Here is an 18,100-nt window from a genome sequence, read left to right on the forward strand (position 1 = left end):
GGAAGGAAGGAAGGAAGGAAGGAAGGAAGGAAGGAAGGAAGGAAGGAGGGAGGGAGGGAGGAGAGAGAGAGACAAGAAAGAAAGAAAGAAAGGAAGGAAGGAAGGAAGGAAGGAAGGAGAGAGAAATTATGTAGTTAGAGATCCATAAATACTGGTATCCAAACGAATGAAAACATCCCGGCTTTGGTATGGCTACGGAAATCTGGAAACTGTTCAAGAGGACACTGGCTTTAGGAGAGAGGGACTCAGGTGGTGGGGAAGGCAACACAAAGGCTCTAAGCAGAGGTAAAATAAATAATTGGGACGCATCCATAGCAAACACCGTGTATAATCCTGAGGCAGGTGCCTCAAACAAAATACACATATAGGTTCTTGATCCAAATAACACAAGTGCAGGTTCTTGATCAGATTAACGCACATACAGGTTCTTGTTAAGAGTTGTCTAGATCAACCTTTTTCAAACTATGAGTTGCAAGAAATAGTTTGAATTTAGGGAGAGCGAAAGAGCTTCTGGAATAAGAATGGCCACCTGGGCTAAAAGCCAGACCCTTCTTAGTCCAGGAACCTCAAAGTCTGTTTTGCCCATCACAAAAGCACCTCCATCTCCTAACAAGGGGGCTCTGCCTGTCAGAGGGGCTGAACTGCTGGCTTGTCATCTCTGGGGTAATGAAATAAAAAACTAAATCTTCTGGGACTAAGAGTACGATTTACTGTGCTGTGTCTCAGGTCTATTCCCCATCTGCCCCCGTTTTCACCACACTATGATTAAGGGTTGTGAGGACAAGAGAGAAGCAGAAGGCAGTGATGTGGCCAAGGCCAGAGCACTACCTCATCACCCTCAAATTTACAGAAGAGGCAAGGCCAAAGTGCCCATACCCTGGTCTTCAAATAAATAGTTAATTCACAAAAGCACAAAGGTGCCACCAGACAAGGAAGAAAAAAAAAAAAAGGCAACTTGTTGTTTTGATGCAGAATCCCAGTTATCAATACAGTCCGTTTCAAAAAACCAAACTTTGGTGTACTGCTAGAAAGCCAAGTAAGACAATCATTCAGAAACAAACAAAAAAACCCACAACTTTGATGACCACACACACTACATCTAGATATACTTCCATCACAAGGGCACTAGAGGATAACAGCCGCCTGATATTACGGGAGGTTACACACCCACAGTGACAACTCAAGCAAGAGAGCAAAGGCTGTCAAGAAGAAACAAAAGATGAAGCCTCTGTTTACTATGGACTTGGTTCACCAAAGCAAACATCATAATGGGGGCTGGGGGCAGAGAAGCAGCACAGAACACGGAGCCAACTCTAAGTAAACAAGCATCATCTACCCTGTTTTCTAAATGAGACTCCGATACCAGGGAGAAAAAAAAAGAGAAATGAATTACAAATGAAAACAAAAATGAATCTGTACAAGTCTTTACTCTGAGTCAGTAAGGTTTGGTCTCTGTTGAAGCCAGGACTTACAAGAGAAGGTGATTCACTGCTTTTCATGGCCCCCAACTTGCTTTGGGGTGTGGACATCAAAAGACAACACAAGGAGAATCACCCGAGACGAGGGGTACTACATACAAAGATGTCTTAGGATGTGTAAGGTCTACTGATTTCCCAGAGAGATGTTAACAGTTGCTCTAACCCCAAATTCATTAAATATCCTAAGGTGACAGCTATCATCCAGAAAATCCCATGTGCCAGGGAATCACTCCTCCAATGATGGGAAGGTGGGGCAGAGAGTACGGGGAAGGCCGTTTCACCAGGAATCATTAGGAAGAGCGCAGGTTTAGCGGCAGCCACAGCAGAGTTTTCTTTGTCTTCAGGCTGGACCAGACCTCCTGGGAGGCAGGGGGCGCCGACAACAAGGCCCCACGGGCTTGAAATGGTCGGGGCAACAGCGGCATGAGCAGCAAGAGTGCAATCTGAGTTATGAGTGAGCATCTACAGATCACTGATTACTGCACTATCAGTCTTATCTCCCCACCTACAATAGATAACCTGGATAATCAGCCTGGGCGAGGTACCATTCCATCGACTCGGAGCAGGGGACAGAAATGAATTAGAAATAAAAACTTCTGAAATGACCACTCGTTCCAGCTTGAGCTAGAACAAACATGTCTGAATATGCCACTTGCATTAAATAACATTTAAAATGCAGGACCTTCAGCACATTATAAGCGTGAAAATGCCCCCTCCCCCAACCCCATTCACTCCGTGCACGTAGTCACCCAGGCAAATTTTTCTGTCGCTCAGCCAGTGGAATGGATGGCATACGCCAGATGTTACACGAGGCATTTATTTCTCAGAGAAGGCTGGAAGCCAGGAGACTTAATCTCCTTCTGCTAGGACCTCTGCCCCAAGCTTCTGGAGAAACAGTGAATTGGGCTCGACAACAGAAAGAGCTACGTGATCCACTAATCAGATTCATGAAAATGCCGTGTAGACTGTATCCCTTCCTGGTAGAAAGACCTAAAGATAATTAATTAAAAAAAAAAAAAAATGTTCCTTCAAACTCAAAGGAGCCTTTAAAAAAAAAAAAAAAAGACAAAGTATAAGCAAAAAAATAAAATGAAATAAAATAAAGAAATGAGTAAACCAAACTCCCAATACTCCCAAAAGTAAGAGTTCATGGTGACTGACGGCTGGAAGAGGTTGAGGCAGGAAGGAGCAACGCAAAGACCGAAGCAGCTGCCACCAAAGCGCCTCGCAGAATCCACAACAGCGCTCCCCATTTTCCAAGGCCAAGGGAGCAATTCCCGGGTTAAAAACTTTCTATTTGGAAGAAAACAAAACCAAAAACCACTCCAGAAAAAAGGTCAAGGGAAGAAGAACACTGTAGAAAGTCAAGCCGCTGACCTCCGGCGGATCACGAAGAGCCCGCGCTGAAGCTGGCCCAAATAGATCCTCATCTTGGTGCTGTCACTGGTCTTCCTCACCCAGATCTGTAGGCAAGAAGGAAAGGGAACAAGATGAGAGGGGCTGACAGCAAATACCGAGGGGCAAATCTTCCAGAGCCTCAAAATATCTGCATGAATGGGGTGTGGGAAGAACACTGGCAACCTCTTCTTGTCTACCTGTGAGGTCTTCAACCCACCTCCTTGACCTGTGGCCCTGCTCCCAGAAACCACCACCCGAGACAGCAGGCGGCAGCCCTGGGCCGCCCTTCTCCCTCTCTCACACCTCTGATTCAGAAAATGGAAAGCACAGGGACACCTGGATGGCTCAGTCAGTTCAGTGACCGACTGCGACTCAGGTCATGATCTCATGGTTTGTGAGTTCGAGCCCCGCGTCGGGTTCTGTGCTGACAGCTCAGAGCGTGGAGCCTGCTTCACATTCTGTGTCTCCCTCTCTCTTTGCCCCTCCCTCACTCATGCTCTGTCTCTGTCACAGAAATAAACAAACATTAAAAAAAAAAAATTAAGAAAATGGAAAGCACAGTGATCTTGGGTTCTGTTTTTGCTTTGATCTTAAGGAATGACATTTTTTGATTTGGTTTGATTACAGCATTATCAACATTCAAAATACATGTGTTCACAAATATAAACTCTCAATCAAATTTGGAAATATTTTCCTTGCCAAGGGACTTCCATATTATAGCTTTTCGCTACTCTGGTTTCCTGGCAATTAAGGCAGGGGGAAAAAAAAAAAAAGAAAGAAAAAAAAAACAAAAAGGAACAAGAAGAGGAACAAAAGCCCATGAGTGAGCTAAGGCCCAATCAGGATCATCAGAAGGCTCAATGAGCTTGAAACAGTCCTTCCCTCCTGGCCACATCCTTCTCCCACAGATCGCAGCAGATGACTGCCATTTCACCAGGCAGAGGTGTTCTTGTGCGGCATCAAGGATGAACTTGGGCAGCGGGAGACGGCCAGGGCAGACGGGGGCACTCAGCAAGTGTCATCCTCTGCCCCAGCACTGGGAAGAAAGCCACCTCCTCGGTCACCCGACACACCTGAGCTTTCTCATCTTCAGAACAACCCTACGAAGTCCTATCCTCACCCCCATTTTACGGAAGAGGAAGGCTGAGTCCCCTTGTTGCTGACACCTGCTATCGAAACTCCTTGCTCTTGTCCCCAAAACCAGCCCGGAATCTGCTTCTCACCCGTTCCTCATCCGTTTTAACTGATATGCACCAGATGGGGCCTGACGCGCAGGATTCTGCTTAAGTTCTTCAAGTTCTGCTTCTCCCCCACATGCATCTCCAAGCCCATCTTTCCCTCCCCGCCCCCCCAGCTTCAAGGGTTTAAAGTGTTCCTGGTCTCGTTTCAGTCTCTTTAGTTCATGTATCAACAAGAGCCCTTACAGTCAAATATGCTGGTTTAAAACTAGGGGCGCCTGGGTGGCTCAGTCGGTTCAGTGTCCGACTTCGGCTCAGGTCATGATCTCACAGTTCGTAGCTTTGAGCTCCTCTTTGGGCTCTGTGCTGACAGCTCGGAGCCTGGAGCCTACTTCGGATTCTGTCTCCCTCTCTCTCTGCCCCACCCCTGCTTGCGTGCTTGCGCACGCTCTCTCTCTCTCTTAAAAATGAATAAATGTTAAAAAAAATTTTTTTTTTACCTCAAGTTAAAGATCTCACATGGAGCTGAGCCCCTAAGGACCTTGCAAAAGCACTTTAAACTGAAAAATGACCCCCAGAAGGGCTGAAATGGGGAGTCACCAAAAGGCTCAGACTCCCTAACCAAATGTGCCTGGAGTCAACTTATGCAAAGGCCACGTGGCTCCAGTGTCACTTTGGATCTGACCTGAAAAATGAGCTAGAATACTTCCACGAGGTGAGAAATATTTCCTCATCATCAGAGTCACATGCCTCTCTGATACACTGAGGCTTCTCCCCTCCAGGTGACATGTCTCAGTGTCACCGTTTTCTTGTCACCTCACTGACACTCTATTGTGTCAAAGGATGACCATCTTTAACAGAGAGAGTAAAAAATGTAACCTGCGTTGCTATTTTCCTGAAAAATCTCGAGGTGTCCCAGAGGAGGACAACGCACTGGTTGTGAAGTGACATTTAGGTCCCAAGAGGCCACGGGGCAGGGCACAAGGGCTGCTGCGAAGTCACAATGTCTCTTGCCGATGAACAGCAGGTCTCTTCATCAGATCCCTCTGTTCTGGTTCTGACGTGGCTTGGGGTGACTCACAGACCCCAAGCCAAGAGAAAAAGGACATTCATTTATCTGGAAGGTTCTCCCTGACTTCTGAGTAAACAATCATTTTGCAAACTAGTCACATTTGAGGGCATTTTCAATTCAGGAAGCTGGGAGAATGGAAGAGGCTTAAGTTATTTCATAATCCAGTTTCATTAGATTTACTGTGCACTGGCACGAATAAGTTACAGAGGGTAGACACCTAAAAATCAATTTCTTTGCAGACATTTGTGGACTGATAAAAGATCAAGCCAATCGAGCTATTAAAGTTTTAAACTTTTTTAAAACTACTAACAATACAAGTTACACATTGCTGACATCCCTCTAATGAAGGGCCAGTCGGAGAACTCACATCGTCAATCATACCATCCGCGGGCATAACCCTCTGAGCTGACTTTGGAACCAGTCCCTCTCCTACAGGAGAGACTCTAGGAAACCAATACCTAAGGACAAGAGCCTGGTAGCTCACTGCTGAGAGGTGCAAGAGGACACGTCAGATCGTAAAGACAACAGGCAAGGAGTAGTGTGTGGCTCAGATCAGGCCAGCATCCATTTACTGAGCACTTACTGTATGCCAGACCCTGTGCCAAGTGCCTCATTAAAGCCTTCCAGCACAAACGTCTCAGTAAACATGAAAGCTCTAGAGAAATTACAAAGATGGAGTATGCTCCACAAGCAAGTTTCATTCTCAGTACATGGTTACCTTCCAAAGCAGCAGGATACGAACATACAGATATCACACAGACTTGCCTTCTGTTCTTTCCTGTGGTCTCTCTCAGTGGTTCCCAACTCAATTACTGTATGTGGGGCTCACAAATACCACCAGGAATATACAAATCCACATATGTTGTTAGTCCAGCAAAGCAAGGAATTTTCAGGGGGCACTGTGACTACGTGCAGCTTCTGCCTAAAGTGCTGACTTCCCTCCTAACCCGCACAGCACACCAGGTTCCACTGCACTCTCTGGGCGGCGCCCGCACGCTTATCGCACTGTGCTCTCCTCTCCTGCAGGATTAGGGAGTTCAGTCCCTACCTCATTGGCTCCGACAGAGCTGATCACACAGCTCAGCTTCTGGTTGTCCTTTGACTCCAGATAGATGGCTTGGCTCTTGTGGTACCTGCCAAAAACAAGACACAAATTTGTCTATATTTTTAACCACTGTACTAAGGTATGACGGACATGTTAAAAAGCTATACATATTTACTGTTTGTAACTTGAGGAGTTTGGGGTAAGTATACACCCATGAAATCATCACCACCACGAACATACCCATCTCCTCCCAACGTTTCCTCTTGCCCTCTTCTTTAGAGTTAATTGTTGTTGCTGTTTTTCCTTTTGTAGAAAGAACACTTCACGTAAGAGCTACGCTCTTAACAAATTTTAATAATATAGTATTGTTACAGGCACCAATTAAAAAAGGAAGGAAAAAAGGGAGACAGAAAAACACCACCACAAAAAATATAATTAAGAGTCTTTTACATTTGAGGAAGAGCCCGGATTTCAGGTTTAACTTAAAGGCTTCCATCCTTGGATTAGACCAGACGGCCTCTTAATCTTCTAAATCTGAAACTTCTATTCCTTGGGCCTTCTGCAGAGGGGAAAAGGGGGCTGAGGAAAGGCTGGGAAACTAACACCATGTATTTACTTTTTATTTGGACTATAAAACCCATTTCAAAAAGTAAATTACAATTTTTCAAAGAAAACCTATTCTGGGGCACCTCAGTGACTCAGTCGGTTGAGCATCGACTTTAGCTCAGGTCATGATGTTATGGTGATTCATGAGTTCAAGCCTCACATCGGGCTCACTGCTGTCAGTGCATAGCCTGCTTTGGATCCTCTGTCCCCCTCTGTCTGTGTCCCTCCCCAGCTCACAATCTCTCTAAAAAAAACAAACAAACAAAAAATGAACCTATTCCCACGGGCAAGCCCATCTCAAATCACTGAAGGTTCAGTGGATAAAATACACAAATAATAGAACACTTGTTCAAACCTATTTTCAATGTGTCCAAATAAGTCATCCATAAGAAGGAAGGCCAAATTCAGCCCTTACTTTGGTCACTCAGATGACTCATTAATCACTTACCGCATACCAGTGAGTACGCTGGAGGTTGGAGGTGGGCAGTCAACAGGGCCACAAGGTCCCTGCTGTCACACAGCTTCAAATACAGTGGCCATGAAAAATACTGAGTACTCACCCTGGCAAGCATAAACCAGGCGAAGTTCTGAGCATCAGGGTATGTACCAACGGGGATTTAATTTGGCCCCATCAGTCAAGAGAGCTGCCTTGCATGAAGCTGACAAGACAGACATTCCATTTCAGCCCCAGTAGCTATCCTCTTGGCCTGCAGCACAGGACCACCTTCAACTTCTACAAGTTCAGGGACAAGGCCGAGGATGAAAGTGATGAAGCCAGGGCCAAAGCCCAAATGAGACAGCAGCAGCTGCCACAGGAGAACAGAGCAGCTGCTGGACTGAAAGAGTTGGAAACATCAGCTGAGCTGCGGCTGGGAGCCCTGGCCTGGGCCAGCCCCAGTCAGTCAAAAATCTAACCTTTGGTTCATTCTGGCTGCACAGATCTGGCCAAACAAACCCACTAACTCATGTAAATTCTACCAAAACACATCTCCCAGCAAAGCACTGTATCCTACTCTTGGGGGGGGGGGGGGGGGGAGAGGCAGACTGCTTTGCTGGTATAACGGTATAATGAAATAATCTACTGCCAAGATATCACAGTGAGAGATGGACTTCACTCCCACAACGAGCTTTTTCCAATCGAGGTTCTAAGCACTCTTTAACCTGCTACTTAGAAGCTGAAACTCGGGTTTCTAACTCAATTTACTTCCTGAAACCACTGTTAAAAGAAATCGAATCATAAATGCAATTAGAACAGCGAGATTGGTTTAGACTCAGCTTTAAAGTTGCTTTTGGCCAGAGATCAGTTGGTAAACTGGGTCAGGGGACCTTCATTATGCTAAATATGTAATATCACAAGGTCTGAAGTATACAGCGCATGAGGAAAGGCTGAATTAACTCACAGCATCACTCAAAAACTCCAGTTTCCCTCCCACATCTAAGCCAACTTTCCTACGTAAATAGTAACATCTCAAGTGATGGTCAGAATAAAAATACAGAGAGGGGAACATTTGGATGTTCTACAGGGATTATGAGTTATTAAAGGGACATAGACACAAAACAACATGCACCTAGCCCCAAGTCATTCTGATACTATTTTCTAAACACTTTAATAAAGAAAGGTCACAGTGTGAAGAAGTAGGTTACTAGTGTGGAAAGGTACTTAATATACTGCTAAGTGGAGGGGGGAAAAACTATGTCCATTATGTTCCTGTGCACATAAAACAGATGCATGTTGCGTGTGTATCATACACATACACACACACACAGAAAAAAACTGGGTAAATCTGTAGTTAAGGTGCATAATAAAACGTATATTACAATTTTATAGAAATGTGAATCTAAATTAAGAGTGGTATTATATACAAAGCGCTATCAACAACAGCCAATTTATGGAAAGAGCCCAAGTGTCCATCAACTGATAAATGGATAAAGATGATGTGGCTTATATATACATACTACTACTCAGCAATGAAAAAGAATGAAATCTTGCCATTTGCAACAAGTGGATGGAAGGTATTATGCTAAGTGAAGTCAGTCAGAGAAAGACACATGATTTCACTCATGTGGAATTTGAGAAACTCAACAGATGAACATAGGGAAAGGGAAAGAAAAATAAAACAGAGAGGGAGGCAAACCATAACAGACTCTTAAATACAGAGAACTAAGGGTGGCTGGGGAGGAGGGGGTGTTAAACGGGTGATGGGCATTAAGGAGGGTACTTTTTGGGATGAGCACTGGGTGTCATACGTAAAAGAAGAATCACTGAGTTCTACTCCTGAAACCAAGACTATAGTGTATGGTAATGAACTTGAAAATAAATAATACTAATAATAAAAAGAATGGTATTCCTTTTACTGCATGGCTTTCTTTTTTCTGAAATAATCAAGTGTTACTTATGTTAAAATCAAGCAAATCATGCTTCTGGAAAATACCTGAACAACAAAGATGGGTAAAAACGAAACGTAATGTTAAAATTAACATCTTAATGTCTATTAAAGACAACAGCTAACTCTGGGAGATGGGTCAAACAATCCTCATGAGACGTGTTGCTTTCCTTCAGATCTGCACAGGATGCAAACCCCAACACCGCTGATCGGCTTTAACAATGAGATCTATGAGGTCTATTACCACCGCCACCCCCCATCCCAGAAGTGGTCTGGGACTTGAGCATCTGGCCACCTCCCAAGTCTGCCTGCTCTGGGATCACCAAATGGTGGTGGCTTGAATGTCCACCAACGGTCACCATTTGCTCCACAGTAGAGCTGGCCCGTGCGTTTCCCAAAACAGCCTGGGGCCTGGGAACCTGGTTTCCTGGGAAACAGGACCTGGGTTTCCAGGTCCTCCTGAACCAGATCTCACACACCGCACCATGGTCTTGAGGAACCATTATCCCTGGATATCAAATCTATTCAATGATCTGAATTATCGGGGAGGTGGGGGGCAAGTCCTCAGAAATTAGCGTTTATATTTTCAAAATGAAACTAAAAAGTATATGACAACCTTAACATACAAATTTACTTTTCAATGTCTAAAGACCAATAAAAGAGAGGGAGAAAACTGAAAATAAACTTAGACATAAAAACTGTTAAAAAGCAGCAACGATAGAGCTAATTTAGTAAAAATGTACATTATCACTTTTTTGCCAATTAACCCATTTTACAAGCTGCCTTCATCTCCTATGAAAAAAATACTTGAAATAGCCTCAGAGAACAAGCCCCAAAAGTCAAATTGACTTTATCACTTTATTACTAGTGGAAATCCTGACCTGGGAATCCTGACAAATGAGCTCATAAGGCTTTGCTTCTACTGTTAAACCCAATGAACTAGAATCAACACTACCATCATGGAAGAAAGCAATTTCCTTAAAACATGGGTCAAAAGGGAGGAGGTAGAATTAATTTAATTTTGTATCCTACTGGGAACCCTGATATTAACATTTCATTTCCCAAAAAAACGAAATGCCATGTTACAGCTCTGGAACCTCAAGGAGCCCCGATGCCAGGTGTAAATCTTCACCGTCTCAACAGTCTTTGTCAGTCAAAGACTGGAAGAAGCAGGGGGACTTCGTTCCTGATTCACATCAGCAGCCCCAGATTTAAAGTAAAGAGAGATAAACCAGTCCGCTGGCACCATCAGTTAGTTATTTTAAAATATCAGCCACTTTCGTGGTACTTGCTAAGAAGGATCATTAGTCCAAATCAAAATGTGAGGAAGACTTACAGCAGGACATAAAATGCCTTAAAAGCACTACCAGTCCAAGGCAAAGCAAAGATGCTTATCTTTCAAAACGACACGTAGCTTGATAAGTGTTCACGCAGAGATGGGAAGCCTGAACCACACTCATTTTGCTGAAGTTGTTGAAAACTCAATGAAACAGGTTTTGCCAGAAATACTGTCGCACCAAAATACTCCACACCACGGCAAAGAGCATAAAGCGGTGTGCTGACCTCTCAGATTCAGGACTGGTGCAGAAGAAGGAAGGATGACAGCCCCCAACCTGACAAAGGCCAGACGTCAAGAGCCTGGGGAGAGAGGAGGCCAGCTACACGCTGGTCAAGAGCATTGGCCAGGACTCGCATGATACGGCAGGAAAAGGAGAGACCCACCTTCCAACAAACATGTCATCAACTCTGACTGCCAAAGCCAAAGGAGTGAGAAACAGAATACGGATGAAAATAATCTCAATATTTAACCATAAGCAACTTTAAATTCACTGAAGAAGGAAAATGCTCCCAGAAACCTTTTTTTAAAATTAATCATTTTTTTAAAGTTTATTTATTTATTTGAGCAGGGGGCAGAGAGAGAGGGAAAGAGAGAATCCCAAGCAGGCTCCACACTCAGCACAGAGCCCAACGCAGGGCTCGATGTCACAACTCTGAGATCCTGACCTGAGCCAAAATAAAGAATCAGAAGCTTAAAGGACTGTCACCCAGGTGCCCCCCACCCCCCCCGAGACCTTCTTTTAAAAATTTCTGCAGCAACCATGAGAAAGACAGCAAAATTCATTCAAAATGCTCAGGAGGTCTAGCACATCTAACCTCACCACTCTGTTTACGTTATGAAACACCAGGCACCGTGGATCCCTTCTTTAGAAAAGCAAGAATTTTATTTTACTGCATTTCACCCTCAAGACAAGTCTCATAAAGTCTGAGACTTAAGCCTTAGAAAGAAGATCTGAAGCAACGCAATTACAAAATTAACATCATTTGAAATATCACATGGCTTTAAGACTCATAGATCCGTAAAAACGTTAGTGATAAATCTCATCATTTTTGAAGACAGTTCTTATGTGCGGGCTTGATCTTTAAAGGTTATTTGGTTTTCATTATTAGAAACATTTTTCATCTTATTTTGCCCCTCAGCGTGTTGACCTGTTGGGGCCTGCCACCTAGTGGTAATGTTCTCATAAGCAATGTTAAGATACAATATAACTGGACTTTTTGAAGAAAGCCAGAGAATAGTCAAATGAGAGGGGCAGAAGTCACTAAGATCAGGCTCACAGACAGAGGCCTTCACCATCTACTGGGTAATTAACTTACTGTAACCTGATATTTTGGTGGAACGGGATTATTTCAACCATGACTACGTTTCTAAGTGTTTCTGCCTACTTCATAAGTGTGATATTATATTGTAATCAACTAACAATCTTGGGCATTTTCTTTTAACAAAGCTCAAAAAATTCTAAACAGCCATTACTCTAATTTTGGAACTGTAGGTTAAATACACTGAAACTCAAAAGATCATTATAAATGATAGCGATTATAAATGATAAGTACAGAAAGTATGCAATAACCCCAGATAAACATTCTCCACACAAACGAGTGAAAATTCAGAATGCAAATCTGTGTCCACCAGGACATAAACGAAGTGTGCCTGCATATGGACAGTGAATAAAAGGGATCTATCAGAATAAAGGAGCTGTGATACGAGGAGGGATCCAGGGTGGCTTAACAGCTAGCAGAATGCCTAGTTACAGAACAGATAGTAACATTTGTTGAAGGAGTAAGTGAACGAGTTTGTAAGCCCTTTCATGTTGCTTTACTCTCTCCTCTCCGATAGAAATGCTGGTGGTCTGAAGGTGTCAAATGGTCTTTATTCTGAAATTATTTCTGGCGTATTAAAAAGCTAAGGTAACATACCTATACACTCACATGCAGCTAAGAAAATTATGCAAATAACGGTTTAAAAAAAAAATGGTCTCTAAACTGGTAATGTTTTAGGATTCAACTCCCCCAAGTATGTTTCCTAGAACATTCATATAGCAAAATGATGCATGCAAAAACAGTACCTGGGGTCAAGTAATATCTGATAACATCTCAGAAATTGACAATGCACATTAGCATATCAGAGAACCCAAAAAAGCACGACAATGAAGAAACCCAATTACCTTAATTAACATGGTCATACCCCAAACTCATCTGACCACCAAATCCTTTTTTCCACAGAATACCTATTAATTTTAGTGCACAAGGGCAGAGTTAAGAGAAGGCAGAGAGGGACCTGGCCTCAGTCCACAGGGGTAGCACCAGAGACAGAGGCCTACAAATTCTAGCACGAGGATAGTAGCACGGACAAGGGGTCCCTATCAGAACACGTTTTTGGGAAACGCTGTGTTCAGAGATCTAATGATCAAATGACTCCTGACACATTTTTTTTTAAGTAAGCTCTACGCCCAATGTGGGGCTCGAACACTTAACCCCAAGATCAAGAGTCCCACGCTCTTGATCCACCGACTGAGCCAGTCAGGTGCCCCACTCCTGACACACTTTTAAATGTTATTCCACTTCAGTAGTATGTAAGTTAAGCAGCAGCCACGCTCAGCGATAACGAGAGCCCCAGCCCTCTTCCAAGATGTTCTTTTGAGACTCCTGCGAGTAATCTGTGATTTTCCACAACATACCATCTTTTATCATAGTACAGTTTCCCATCTTCTATCCGAGCTTCAAATCTCTGGGCTGGAGACTCTGCCGGCGTGGCAGGCAAGTGTTCAGGAGAGGATGGGGATGCTGGAGGAACCAAAGATATTTCAGTGACCAAGCATGTAACAAGCATGTGGGTCCACCAGCTAACATGCTTTAACTGAAATGCTACTAAAAGTGGTAATAAACTCGGTCATTAACTCCTCAGGGGTGTAAAAATGAGAATTCAACAAAATTTTTGTGTATTATGCCTGACTTGCTCCTCAAGGCAACCCTGTGAGGTAGGCGAGGCACAGGTTAACCTCACTGAACAGAGGAGAAACCAGAGATGCAGTCTAAGGGATTTGCCCAAGGTCCCTAAGAGAAGGACTAAAACCCCAGTGATCAGAAGCCCTGAACGGCAAAAATTAGAAAAATCTCTTTGTAAAACTGAGCTCATTTCTCGAATGATTTTTTACTTACTAGGTAGAGCAGGCCACCTTGTGTGTACAGTCAAGTTAACACAGTGGTCCTAACTACCGGCGGTTCAAAGGATCTAAATTCATACACTTTATACAAACCCCTCCCCATCATGCCTTTAGAAAATCAGGACCTCTCTGCAGACAATGGTGGCCCTCAGGAGGAAATTACTAAGAGAAAAAAGAATCTTGTTTCCTTCCACAAGACTTGGTGAGCAGAGAGATGTGTGAGTAATCACAGTGCTTAAAACGTAACAATGCCTTGCCCGTTCAGAATTCTATCTTGCAGCCTAGCACAGACTCTCGAGTGCCACTCTGAAAGGAACCACCATGAACACTGGGCTGGCCTCTACTATAAACTGGGACTCTGAGTCCCTTACCAGAGCCAGGCTGTGAAAAGGCACTGGAACAGCACTGCCTAGCACTCAATTCCACAAAGTAATGCTGAAAAATCCTTCTGGTTTCATTTCCAGAAATGGAGGCAGACTTAAATCTTGTACCTTGAGGCCTACACAGAAGGAAACCTTCACCAGCCAATCAATCAACTGTCTCTTTTACAATAAATCCTAAGGTAAAGGCAAAAATAGCTTCAACATAGCGGGGCTAAAAAAAAAAAAAAAAAAAAAAAAAAAAATCAGGGGAGGGTGCACTTAAGGTTCCCTTCAGTCTTCATGATGACTGCTCTTAGGCAAATAACATTTTATTTTTGAAAAGTGCAACAAATGCCTGTGAGATAGAAGCATGCTTTTCCAACAACATGATAAAAAGATTGCACAAACGCCAGTAACACTGTGCACTTACCTGGTCTCTTGGGTGACTTAAGCTGTAGGAAGAACAACAAGAAATCTTAGAACAAATCATTTCAGATGCAACTTCACGTGTCAAAGGTATCAAACTGATTTAACAAGTAACACACGAACAACATGAAGCACAAAACCATTACCAAGCCTAAGCTTTCAAATAAATCAAAAAATCAAACCGTACCTTATTTAACGTTCTCAGATCCTCCATGATCTGTTCATCTGTTAACAAATAGTTTAGCTGGGGTGTTGAGAGTTAAAGGAACATGTCCGAGGGCCATGGTTTCCAAGCAAGCAGAAATCAACAAAACAGTACCAGAACTTTAGAATTTACAGTGTGACTGCGTCGGGTGCTGTTTCTAAAACAGTGTGCCTCTCGGAAGTTGCTGATTCTACTAAATGTCATGGTGCCCAGGTATGTAAACAAATTCACAAATTTCTTCCAAGCGTCTCTAAGTCGTTCAGAAACTACAAGAGTGAGAGCACAGGACACGGTACCAGGAGAACTTCCTCTTCAGTTTATGAAGTGCTCTTGTTCTAAAGATCCGAAGCCTTGCACGTGCGTGCACACACGCACACACACACACACACACAGGCGTGGGCTTGTCCTTCCCACGTAACTTAAACCCTCGGTTGTGAAGACAAAGGTACCTGAAGTCAAAACCCTTTCTTGGTGGCAAACAACTGAATCATTCTGTGCAAATGGCCACTTATCCTCTCCAAGAACAAAGAAACAGAAAGAACTTTGCCATGCGTGCCCTCTTCCCACTCCCATTTTTATGACTAAAGGGCTTTTTTATGAGACTGAAATCTCATTCGCTTTAACAATTTGCACTGCACTGGTTTCAGGATGTAGATAACAGAGGTACAAAAGATAGGTATCACTGTCCTTGTTTTACAGGTAGAAAAACCAAGGCACGTGTAATCTGAGGTCGCCCTGAATCTCCAAGTGTTAACACTAGGCTGAACTCCCAACACCAAGTGCCTTTCCAAAAACTGCTATCTATAAACCCCTCCCACTGGAAGCAGCAGCAACTAAGGACTCAACAGTAAAACGGCCATTCCCTAGCTCATGGGTAAATACATACGCTTGCCAATCACAATTTCTGTAGGACAGTGGCCATATATATTGTAGCAAACAGTTAAGCAAAAGATTCAGTCTAAAGAAAAACAGCTTGATGAAAAATTAAGGCTTGATGCAAATGGATATCAGGAGCAGGTTTTCTCCTCTTGTCTGGGATGGGGACAGGATCATTTGGTCGCCTCCGCAACTTTCTGGTCATGATGGGTTTCACTTCCATAGAATCTGTGGCAAGAATTGAATGGGTAAATCTATCCGACTACCACTTGAAGTCAGTAAGAATTGCTGTACTGTACAAATATCTGCCCCAGAGCCACCCAATCAGAACTGTTTTACTGGGGACATCCGGACGTGGCTCAAGCCAGACATCCATTTCAGACTTCAGAGGAGGGCTATCCTGAAGACTCAGACTGGATGGCCTAAGTGCACGCCGCCCCGCCCCCCACCGAAATGCAGCCCCACCCTGCGGTCTACCTGTGGAGTCACTGCAGGCATCTCTCCAGCACCCCGAAAACTAGAATTTTCCTCCTCTTCCCTCAAATTAAGAAGCCACGGAGTGGTAGGCTCTTGGGATCAGAAGGAACCTTCGGGTCATCTTGGTCAACTAATTCTTGCAGTGCCCATGGAGGGAGGGAAACTGAAGCACATGCATGCACAAGGCTCTGTGAAAGGTCAGTGGTCTCAGCACCAACATCTTTATAGGACATCTTCATTTACAAACTTAGACTCTTCAGTTTCATTTTATTCTGTAACGTTTTCTAGCTACTTAACTATCAAGAATGATCTAATGAAGGCTCATAATAAAGGCCTTTTTCATTCTTCTTGACTTTTCTCTGCAGTCTGACACTGCTGTTGACTCTCTTTACCTTAAAATCTCTCCTCCCCTTGCCATCACCACCCAGATCTCCCCTCACCTGACCTGCCTCCTTGGGCTCCTTTCTGCTGGTGACCTCTAGAGTCCAGTCAGTTCTCAGCCTGTGTCCCAGTGAGCCTCCATAACCAATACCAGCTTCCCCACCCTTCTGAATGGCAACCTATGCCCAGCAACACCATCCACTCTCACTTTTTGTCTCACCTCCCATGGCTGCCTCCTCTCCCGAGTCTTGGGGACATCACATCTGTCCATCCCTCTTGGTCAGGACAGACTCTGTCATTGTCACTTATCTTCCCTCACCCAAGCATCATATTCACAAGGTCGTGGGCAGTTCTGCCATTAAACCACTTCTCAACTCCATTCCCTCATCCTATTCTTATCTCCCTCAGAGCAATTTCCCTAAGACGCACATCAGATCCTTCTACAACACATCCCCTTTCTTATTCAACGCTTCTATGGCTTGCCACTTTCTTTGGAAAAAAGCCCGCGTCACTTTCTGGTCTTGCTCCTTCTCCTTCCTTCGCATATACACCATGTGAGAACTTTTAGCTCGTCTGTCACCTAAGGGCACACGCCTTACTATGCCTTCAAGCCTTTGCACGCTGTCCTCTCTGCCTGGCCCCCTCTTTTCAGCCCGGCAAACTCCTGCACGACACCCTTTGAGAGCCAGCGCCACGCTCCCCGTTACATGATCTTCCAGAGTCACACCGCCTTCCAAACAACCAGAGCAAACCTCTGGACAAACCTCTGCTACCAAGTGCCACACCGTATGGCACATTTTCCCCAGAGACACCTGAATTCCACCCCAGCACCTAAGCCATAGTTGTGGCAGGGGTGTCACAGTTTCCTGCACAACGACGACATGAGGAGACCATTCATCCACGACCACGCATCCCCTCGGCACGGCAGACGGACAGCCTCACGGAATTCAAGTGTAGCCAGCCCTTCCACTGTGGCAAGGAATTCAAGCGTACCTCTTCCACTGTGGCAACGTGCAGGAGCTGCCAAGTTAACAGTCGAGAGTACAAAGCCAAAAGAGATTTCTGCGTGTTGCTCTTAAGAAGGGAAACAGGGGTGCCTGGGTGGCTCAGTCGGTTGAGCGTCCGACTTCGGCTCAGGTCATGATCTCACGGTCCGTGGGTTCGAGCCCCGCATCGGGCTCTGTGCTGACAGCTCAGAGTCTGGAGCCTGCTTCCGATTCTGTGTCTCCCTCTCTCTCTGCCCCTCCCCCGTTCATGCTCTGTCTCTCTCTGTCTCAAAAATAAATAAACGTTAAAAAAAAAAAAAAAAAGAAGGGAAACAGGCAATGCTGACTTCTCGCCCCTATAAATGAAGGGGAACTGCAGTCCTGATAAGTGTGTGTACAGGTGTGCGTGGAGTGGTGGGTAGAAGGAAGGAGGACTCACACACCCGCCCCAGGAGACAGTGGGGAGGGGAGTCCTCTCTACCGGAAACGGCTCCCCCTCTACCGAGAGGGTGCACTCCTCCAGTTACTTACTGGCTGGTGCATGTGAATCCCTGCCGCGGCTGTGGGACCTCAGGCGGGCTACGTAAATCCTCTGTGTCAAGTTACTTCATTTATAAAATGGAATTATCAGTAATACCTCCCTCACAGGATGCTTCGAGGGTTACATGAGATACGAGTAAAGCCCTAAACATGGTGCCTGGCGTCACGAGAGCTCAATCAATGC

At 44.5% G+C, this 18,100-nt stretch overlaps 1 protein-coding gene across 9 annotated transcripts in view; it reads right to left on the minus strand.

The window, feature by feature from the left end:
• SUDS3 (SDS3 homolog, SIN3A corepressor complex component) overlaps positions 1-18,100 on the minus strand; it is a 110,479-nt gene that overhangs the window by 75,507 nt on the left and 16,872 nt on the right. For 6 of the 9 annotated variants that reach the window (XM_049619881.1, XM_049619887.1, XM_049619888.1 and 3 more), the window contains 6 exons: positions 15,674-15,760; positions 14,639-14,709; positions 14,456-14,477; positions 13,178-13,283; positions 6,175-6,259; positions 2,856-2,941 (listed from right to left, as the gene is read on the minus strand). In XM_049619881.1, the coding sequence (XP_049475838.1) occupies positions 2,856-2,941; positions 6,175-6,259; positions 13,178-13,283; positions 14,456-14,477; positions 14,639-14,709; positions 15,674-15,760 (457 nt within the window). Of the gene's footprint in view, positions 1-731; positions 2,942-6,174; positions 6,260-13,177; positions 13,284-14,455; positions 14,478-14,638; positions 14,710-15,673; positions 15,761-18,100 lie in introns of those variants that run through there. The other 3 variants (XM_049619885.1, XM_049619889.1, XM_049619886.1) reach the window with 2 other exon arrangements.

This window comes from Panthera uncia (genome assembly GCF_023721935.1).
Source record: "Panthera uncia isolate 11264 chromosome D3 unlocalized genomic scaffold, Puncia_PCG_1.0 HiC_scaffold_8, whole genome shotgun sequence".
Classification (NCBI taxonomy): domain Eukaryota; kingdom Metazoa; phylum Chordata; class Mammalia; order Carnivora; family Felidae; genus Panthera; species Panthera uncia.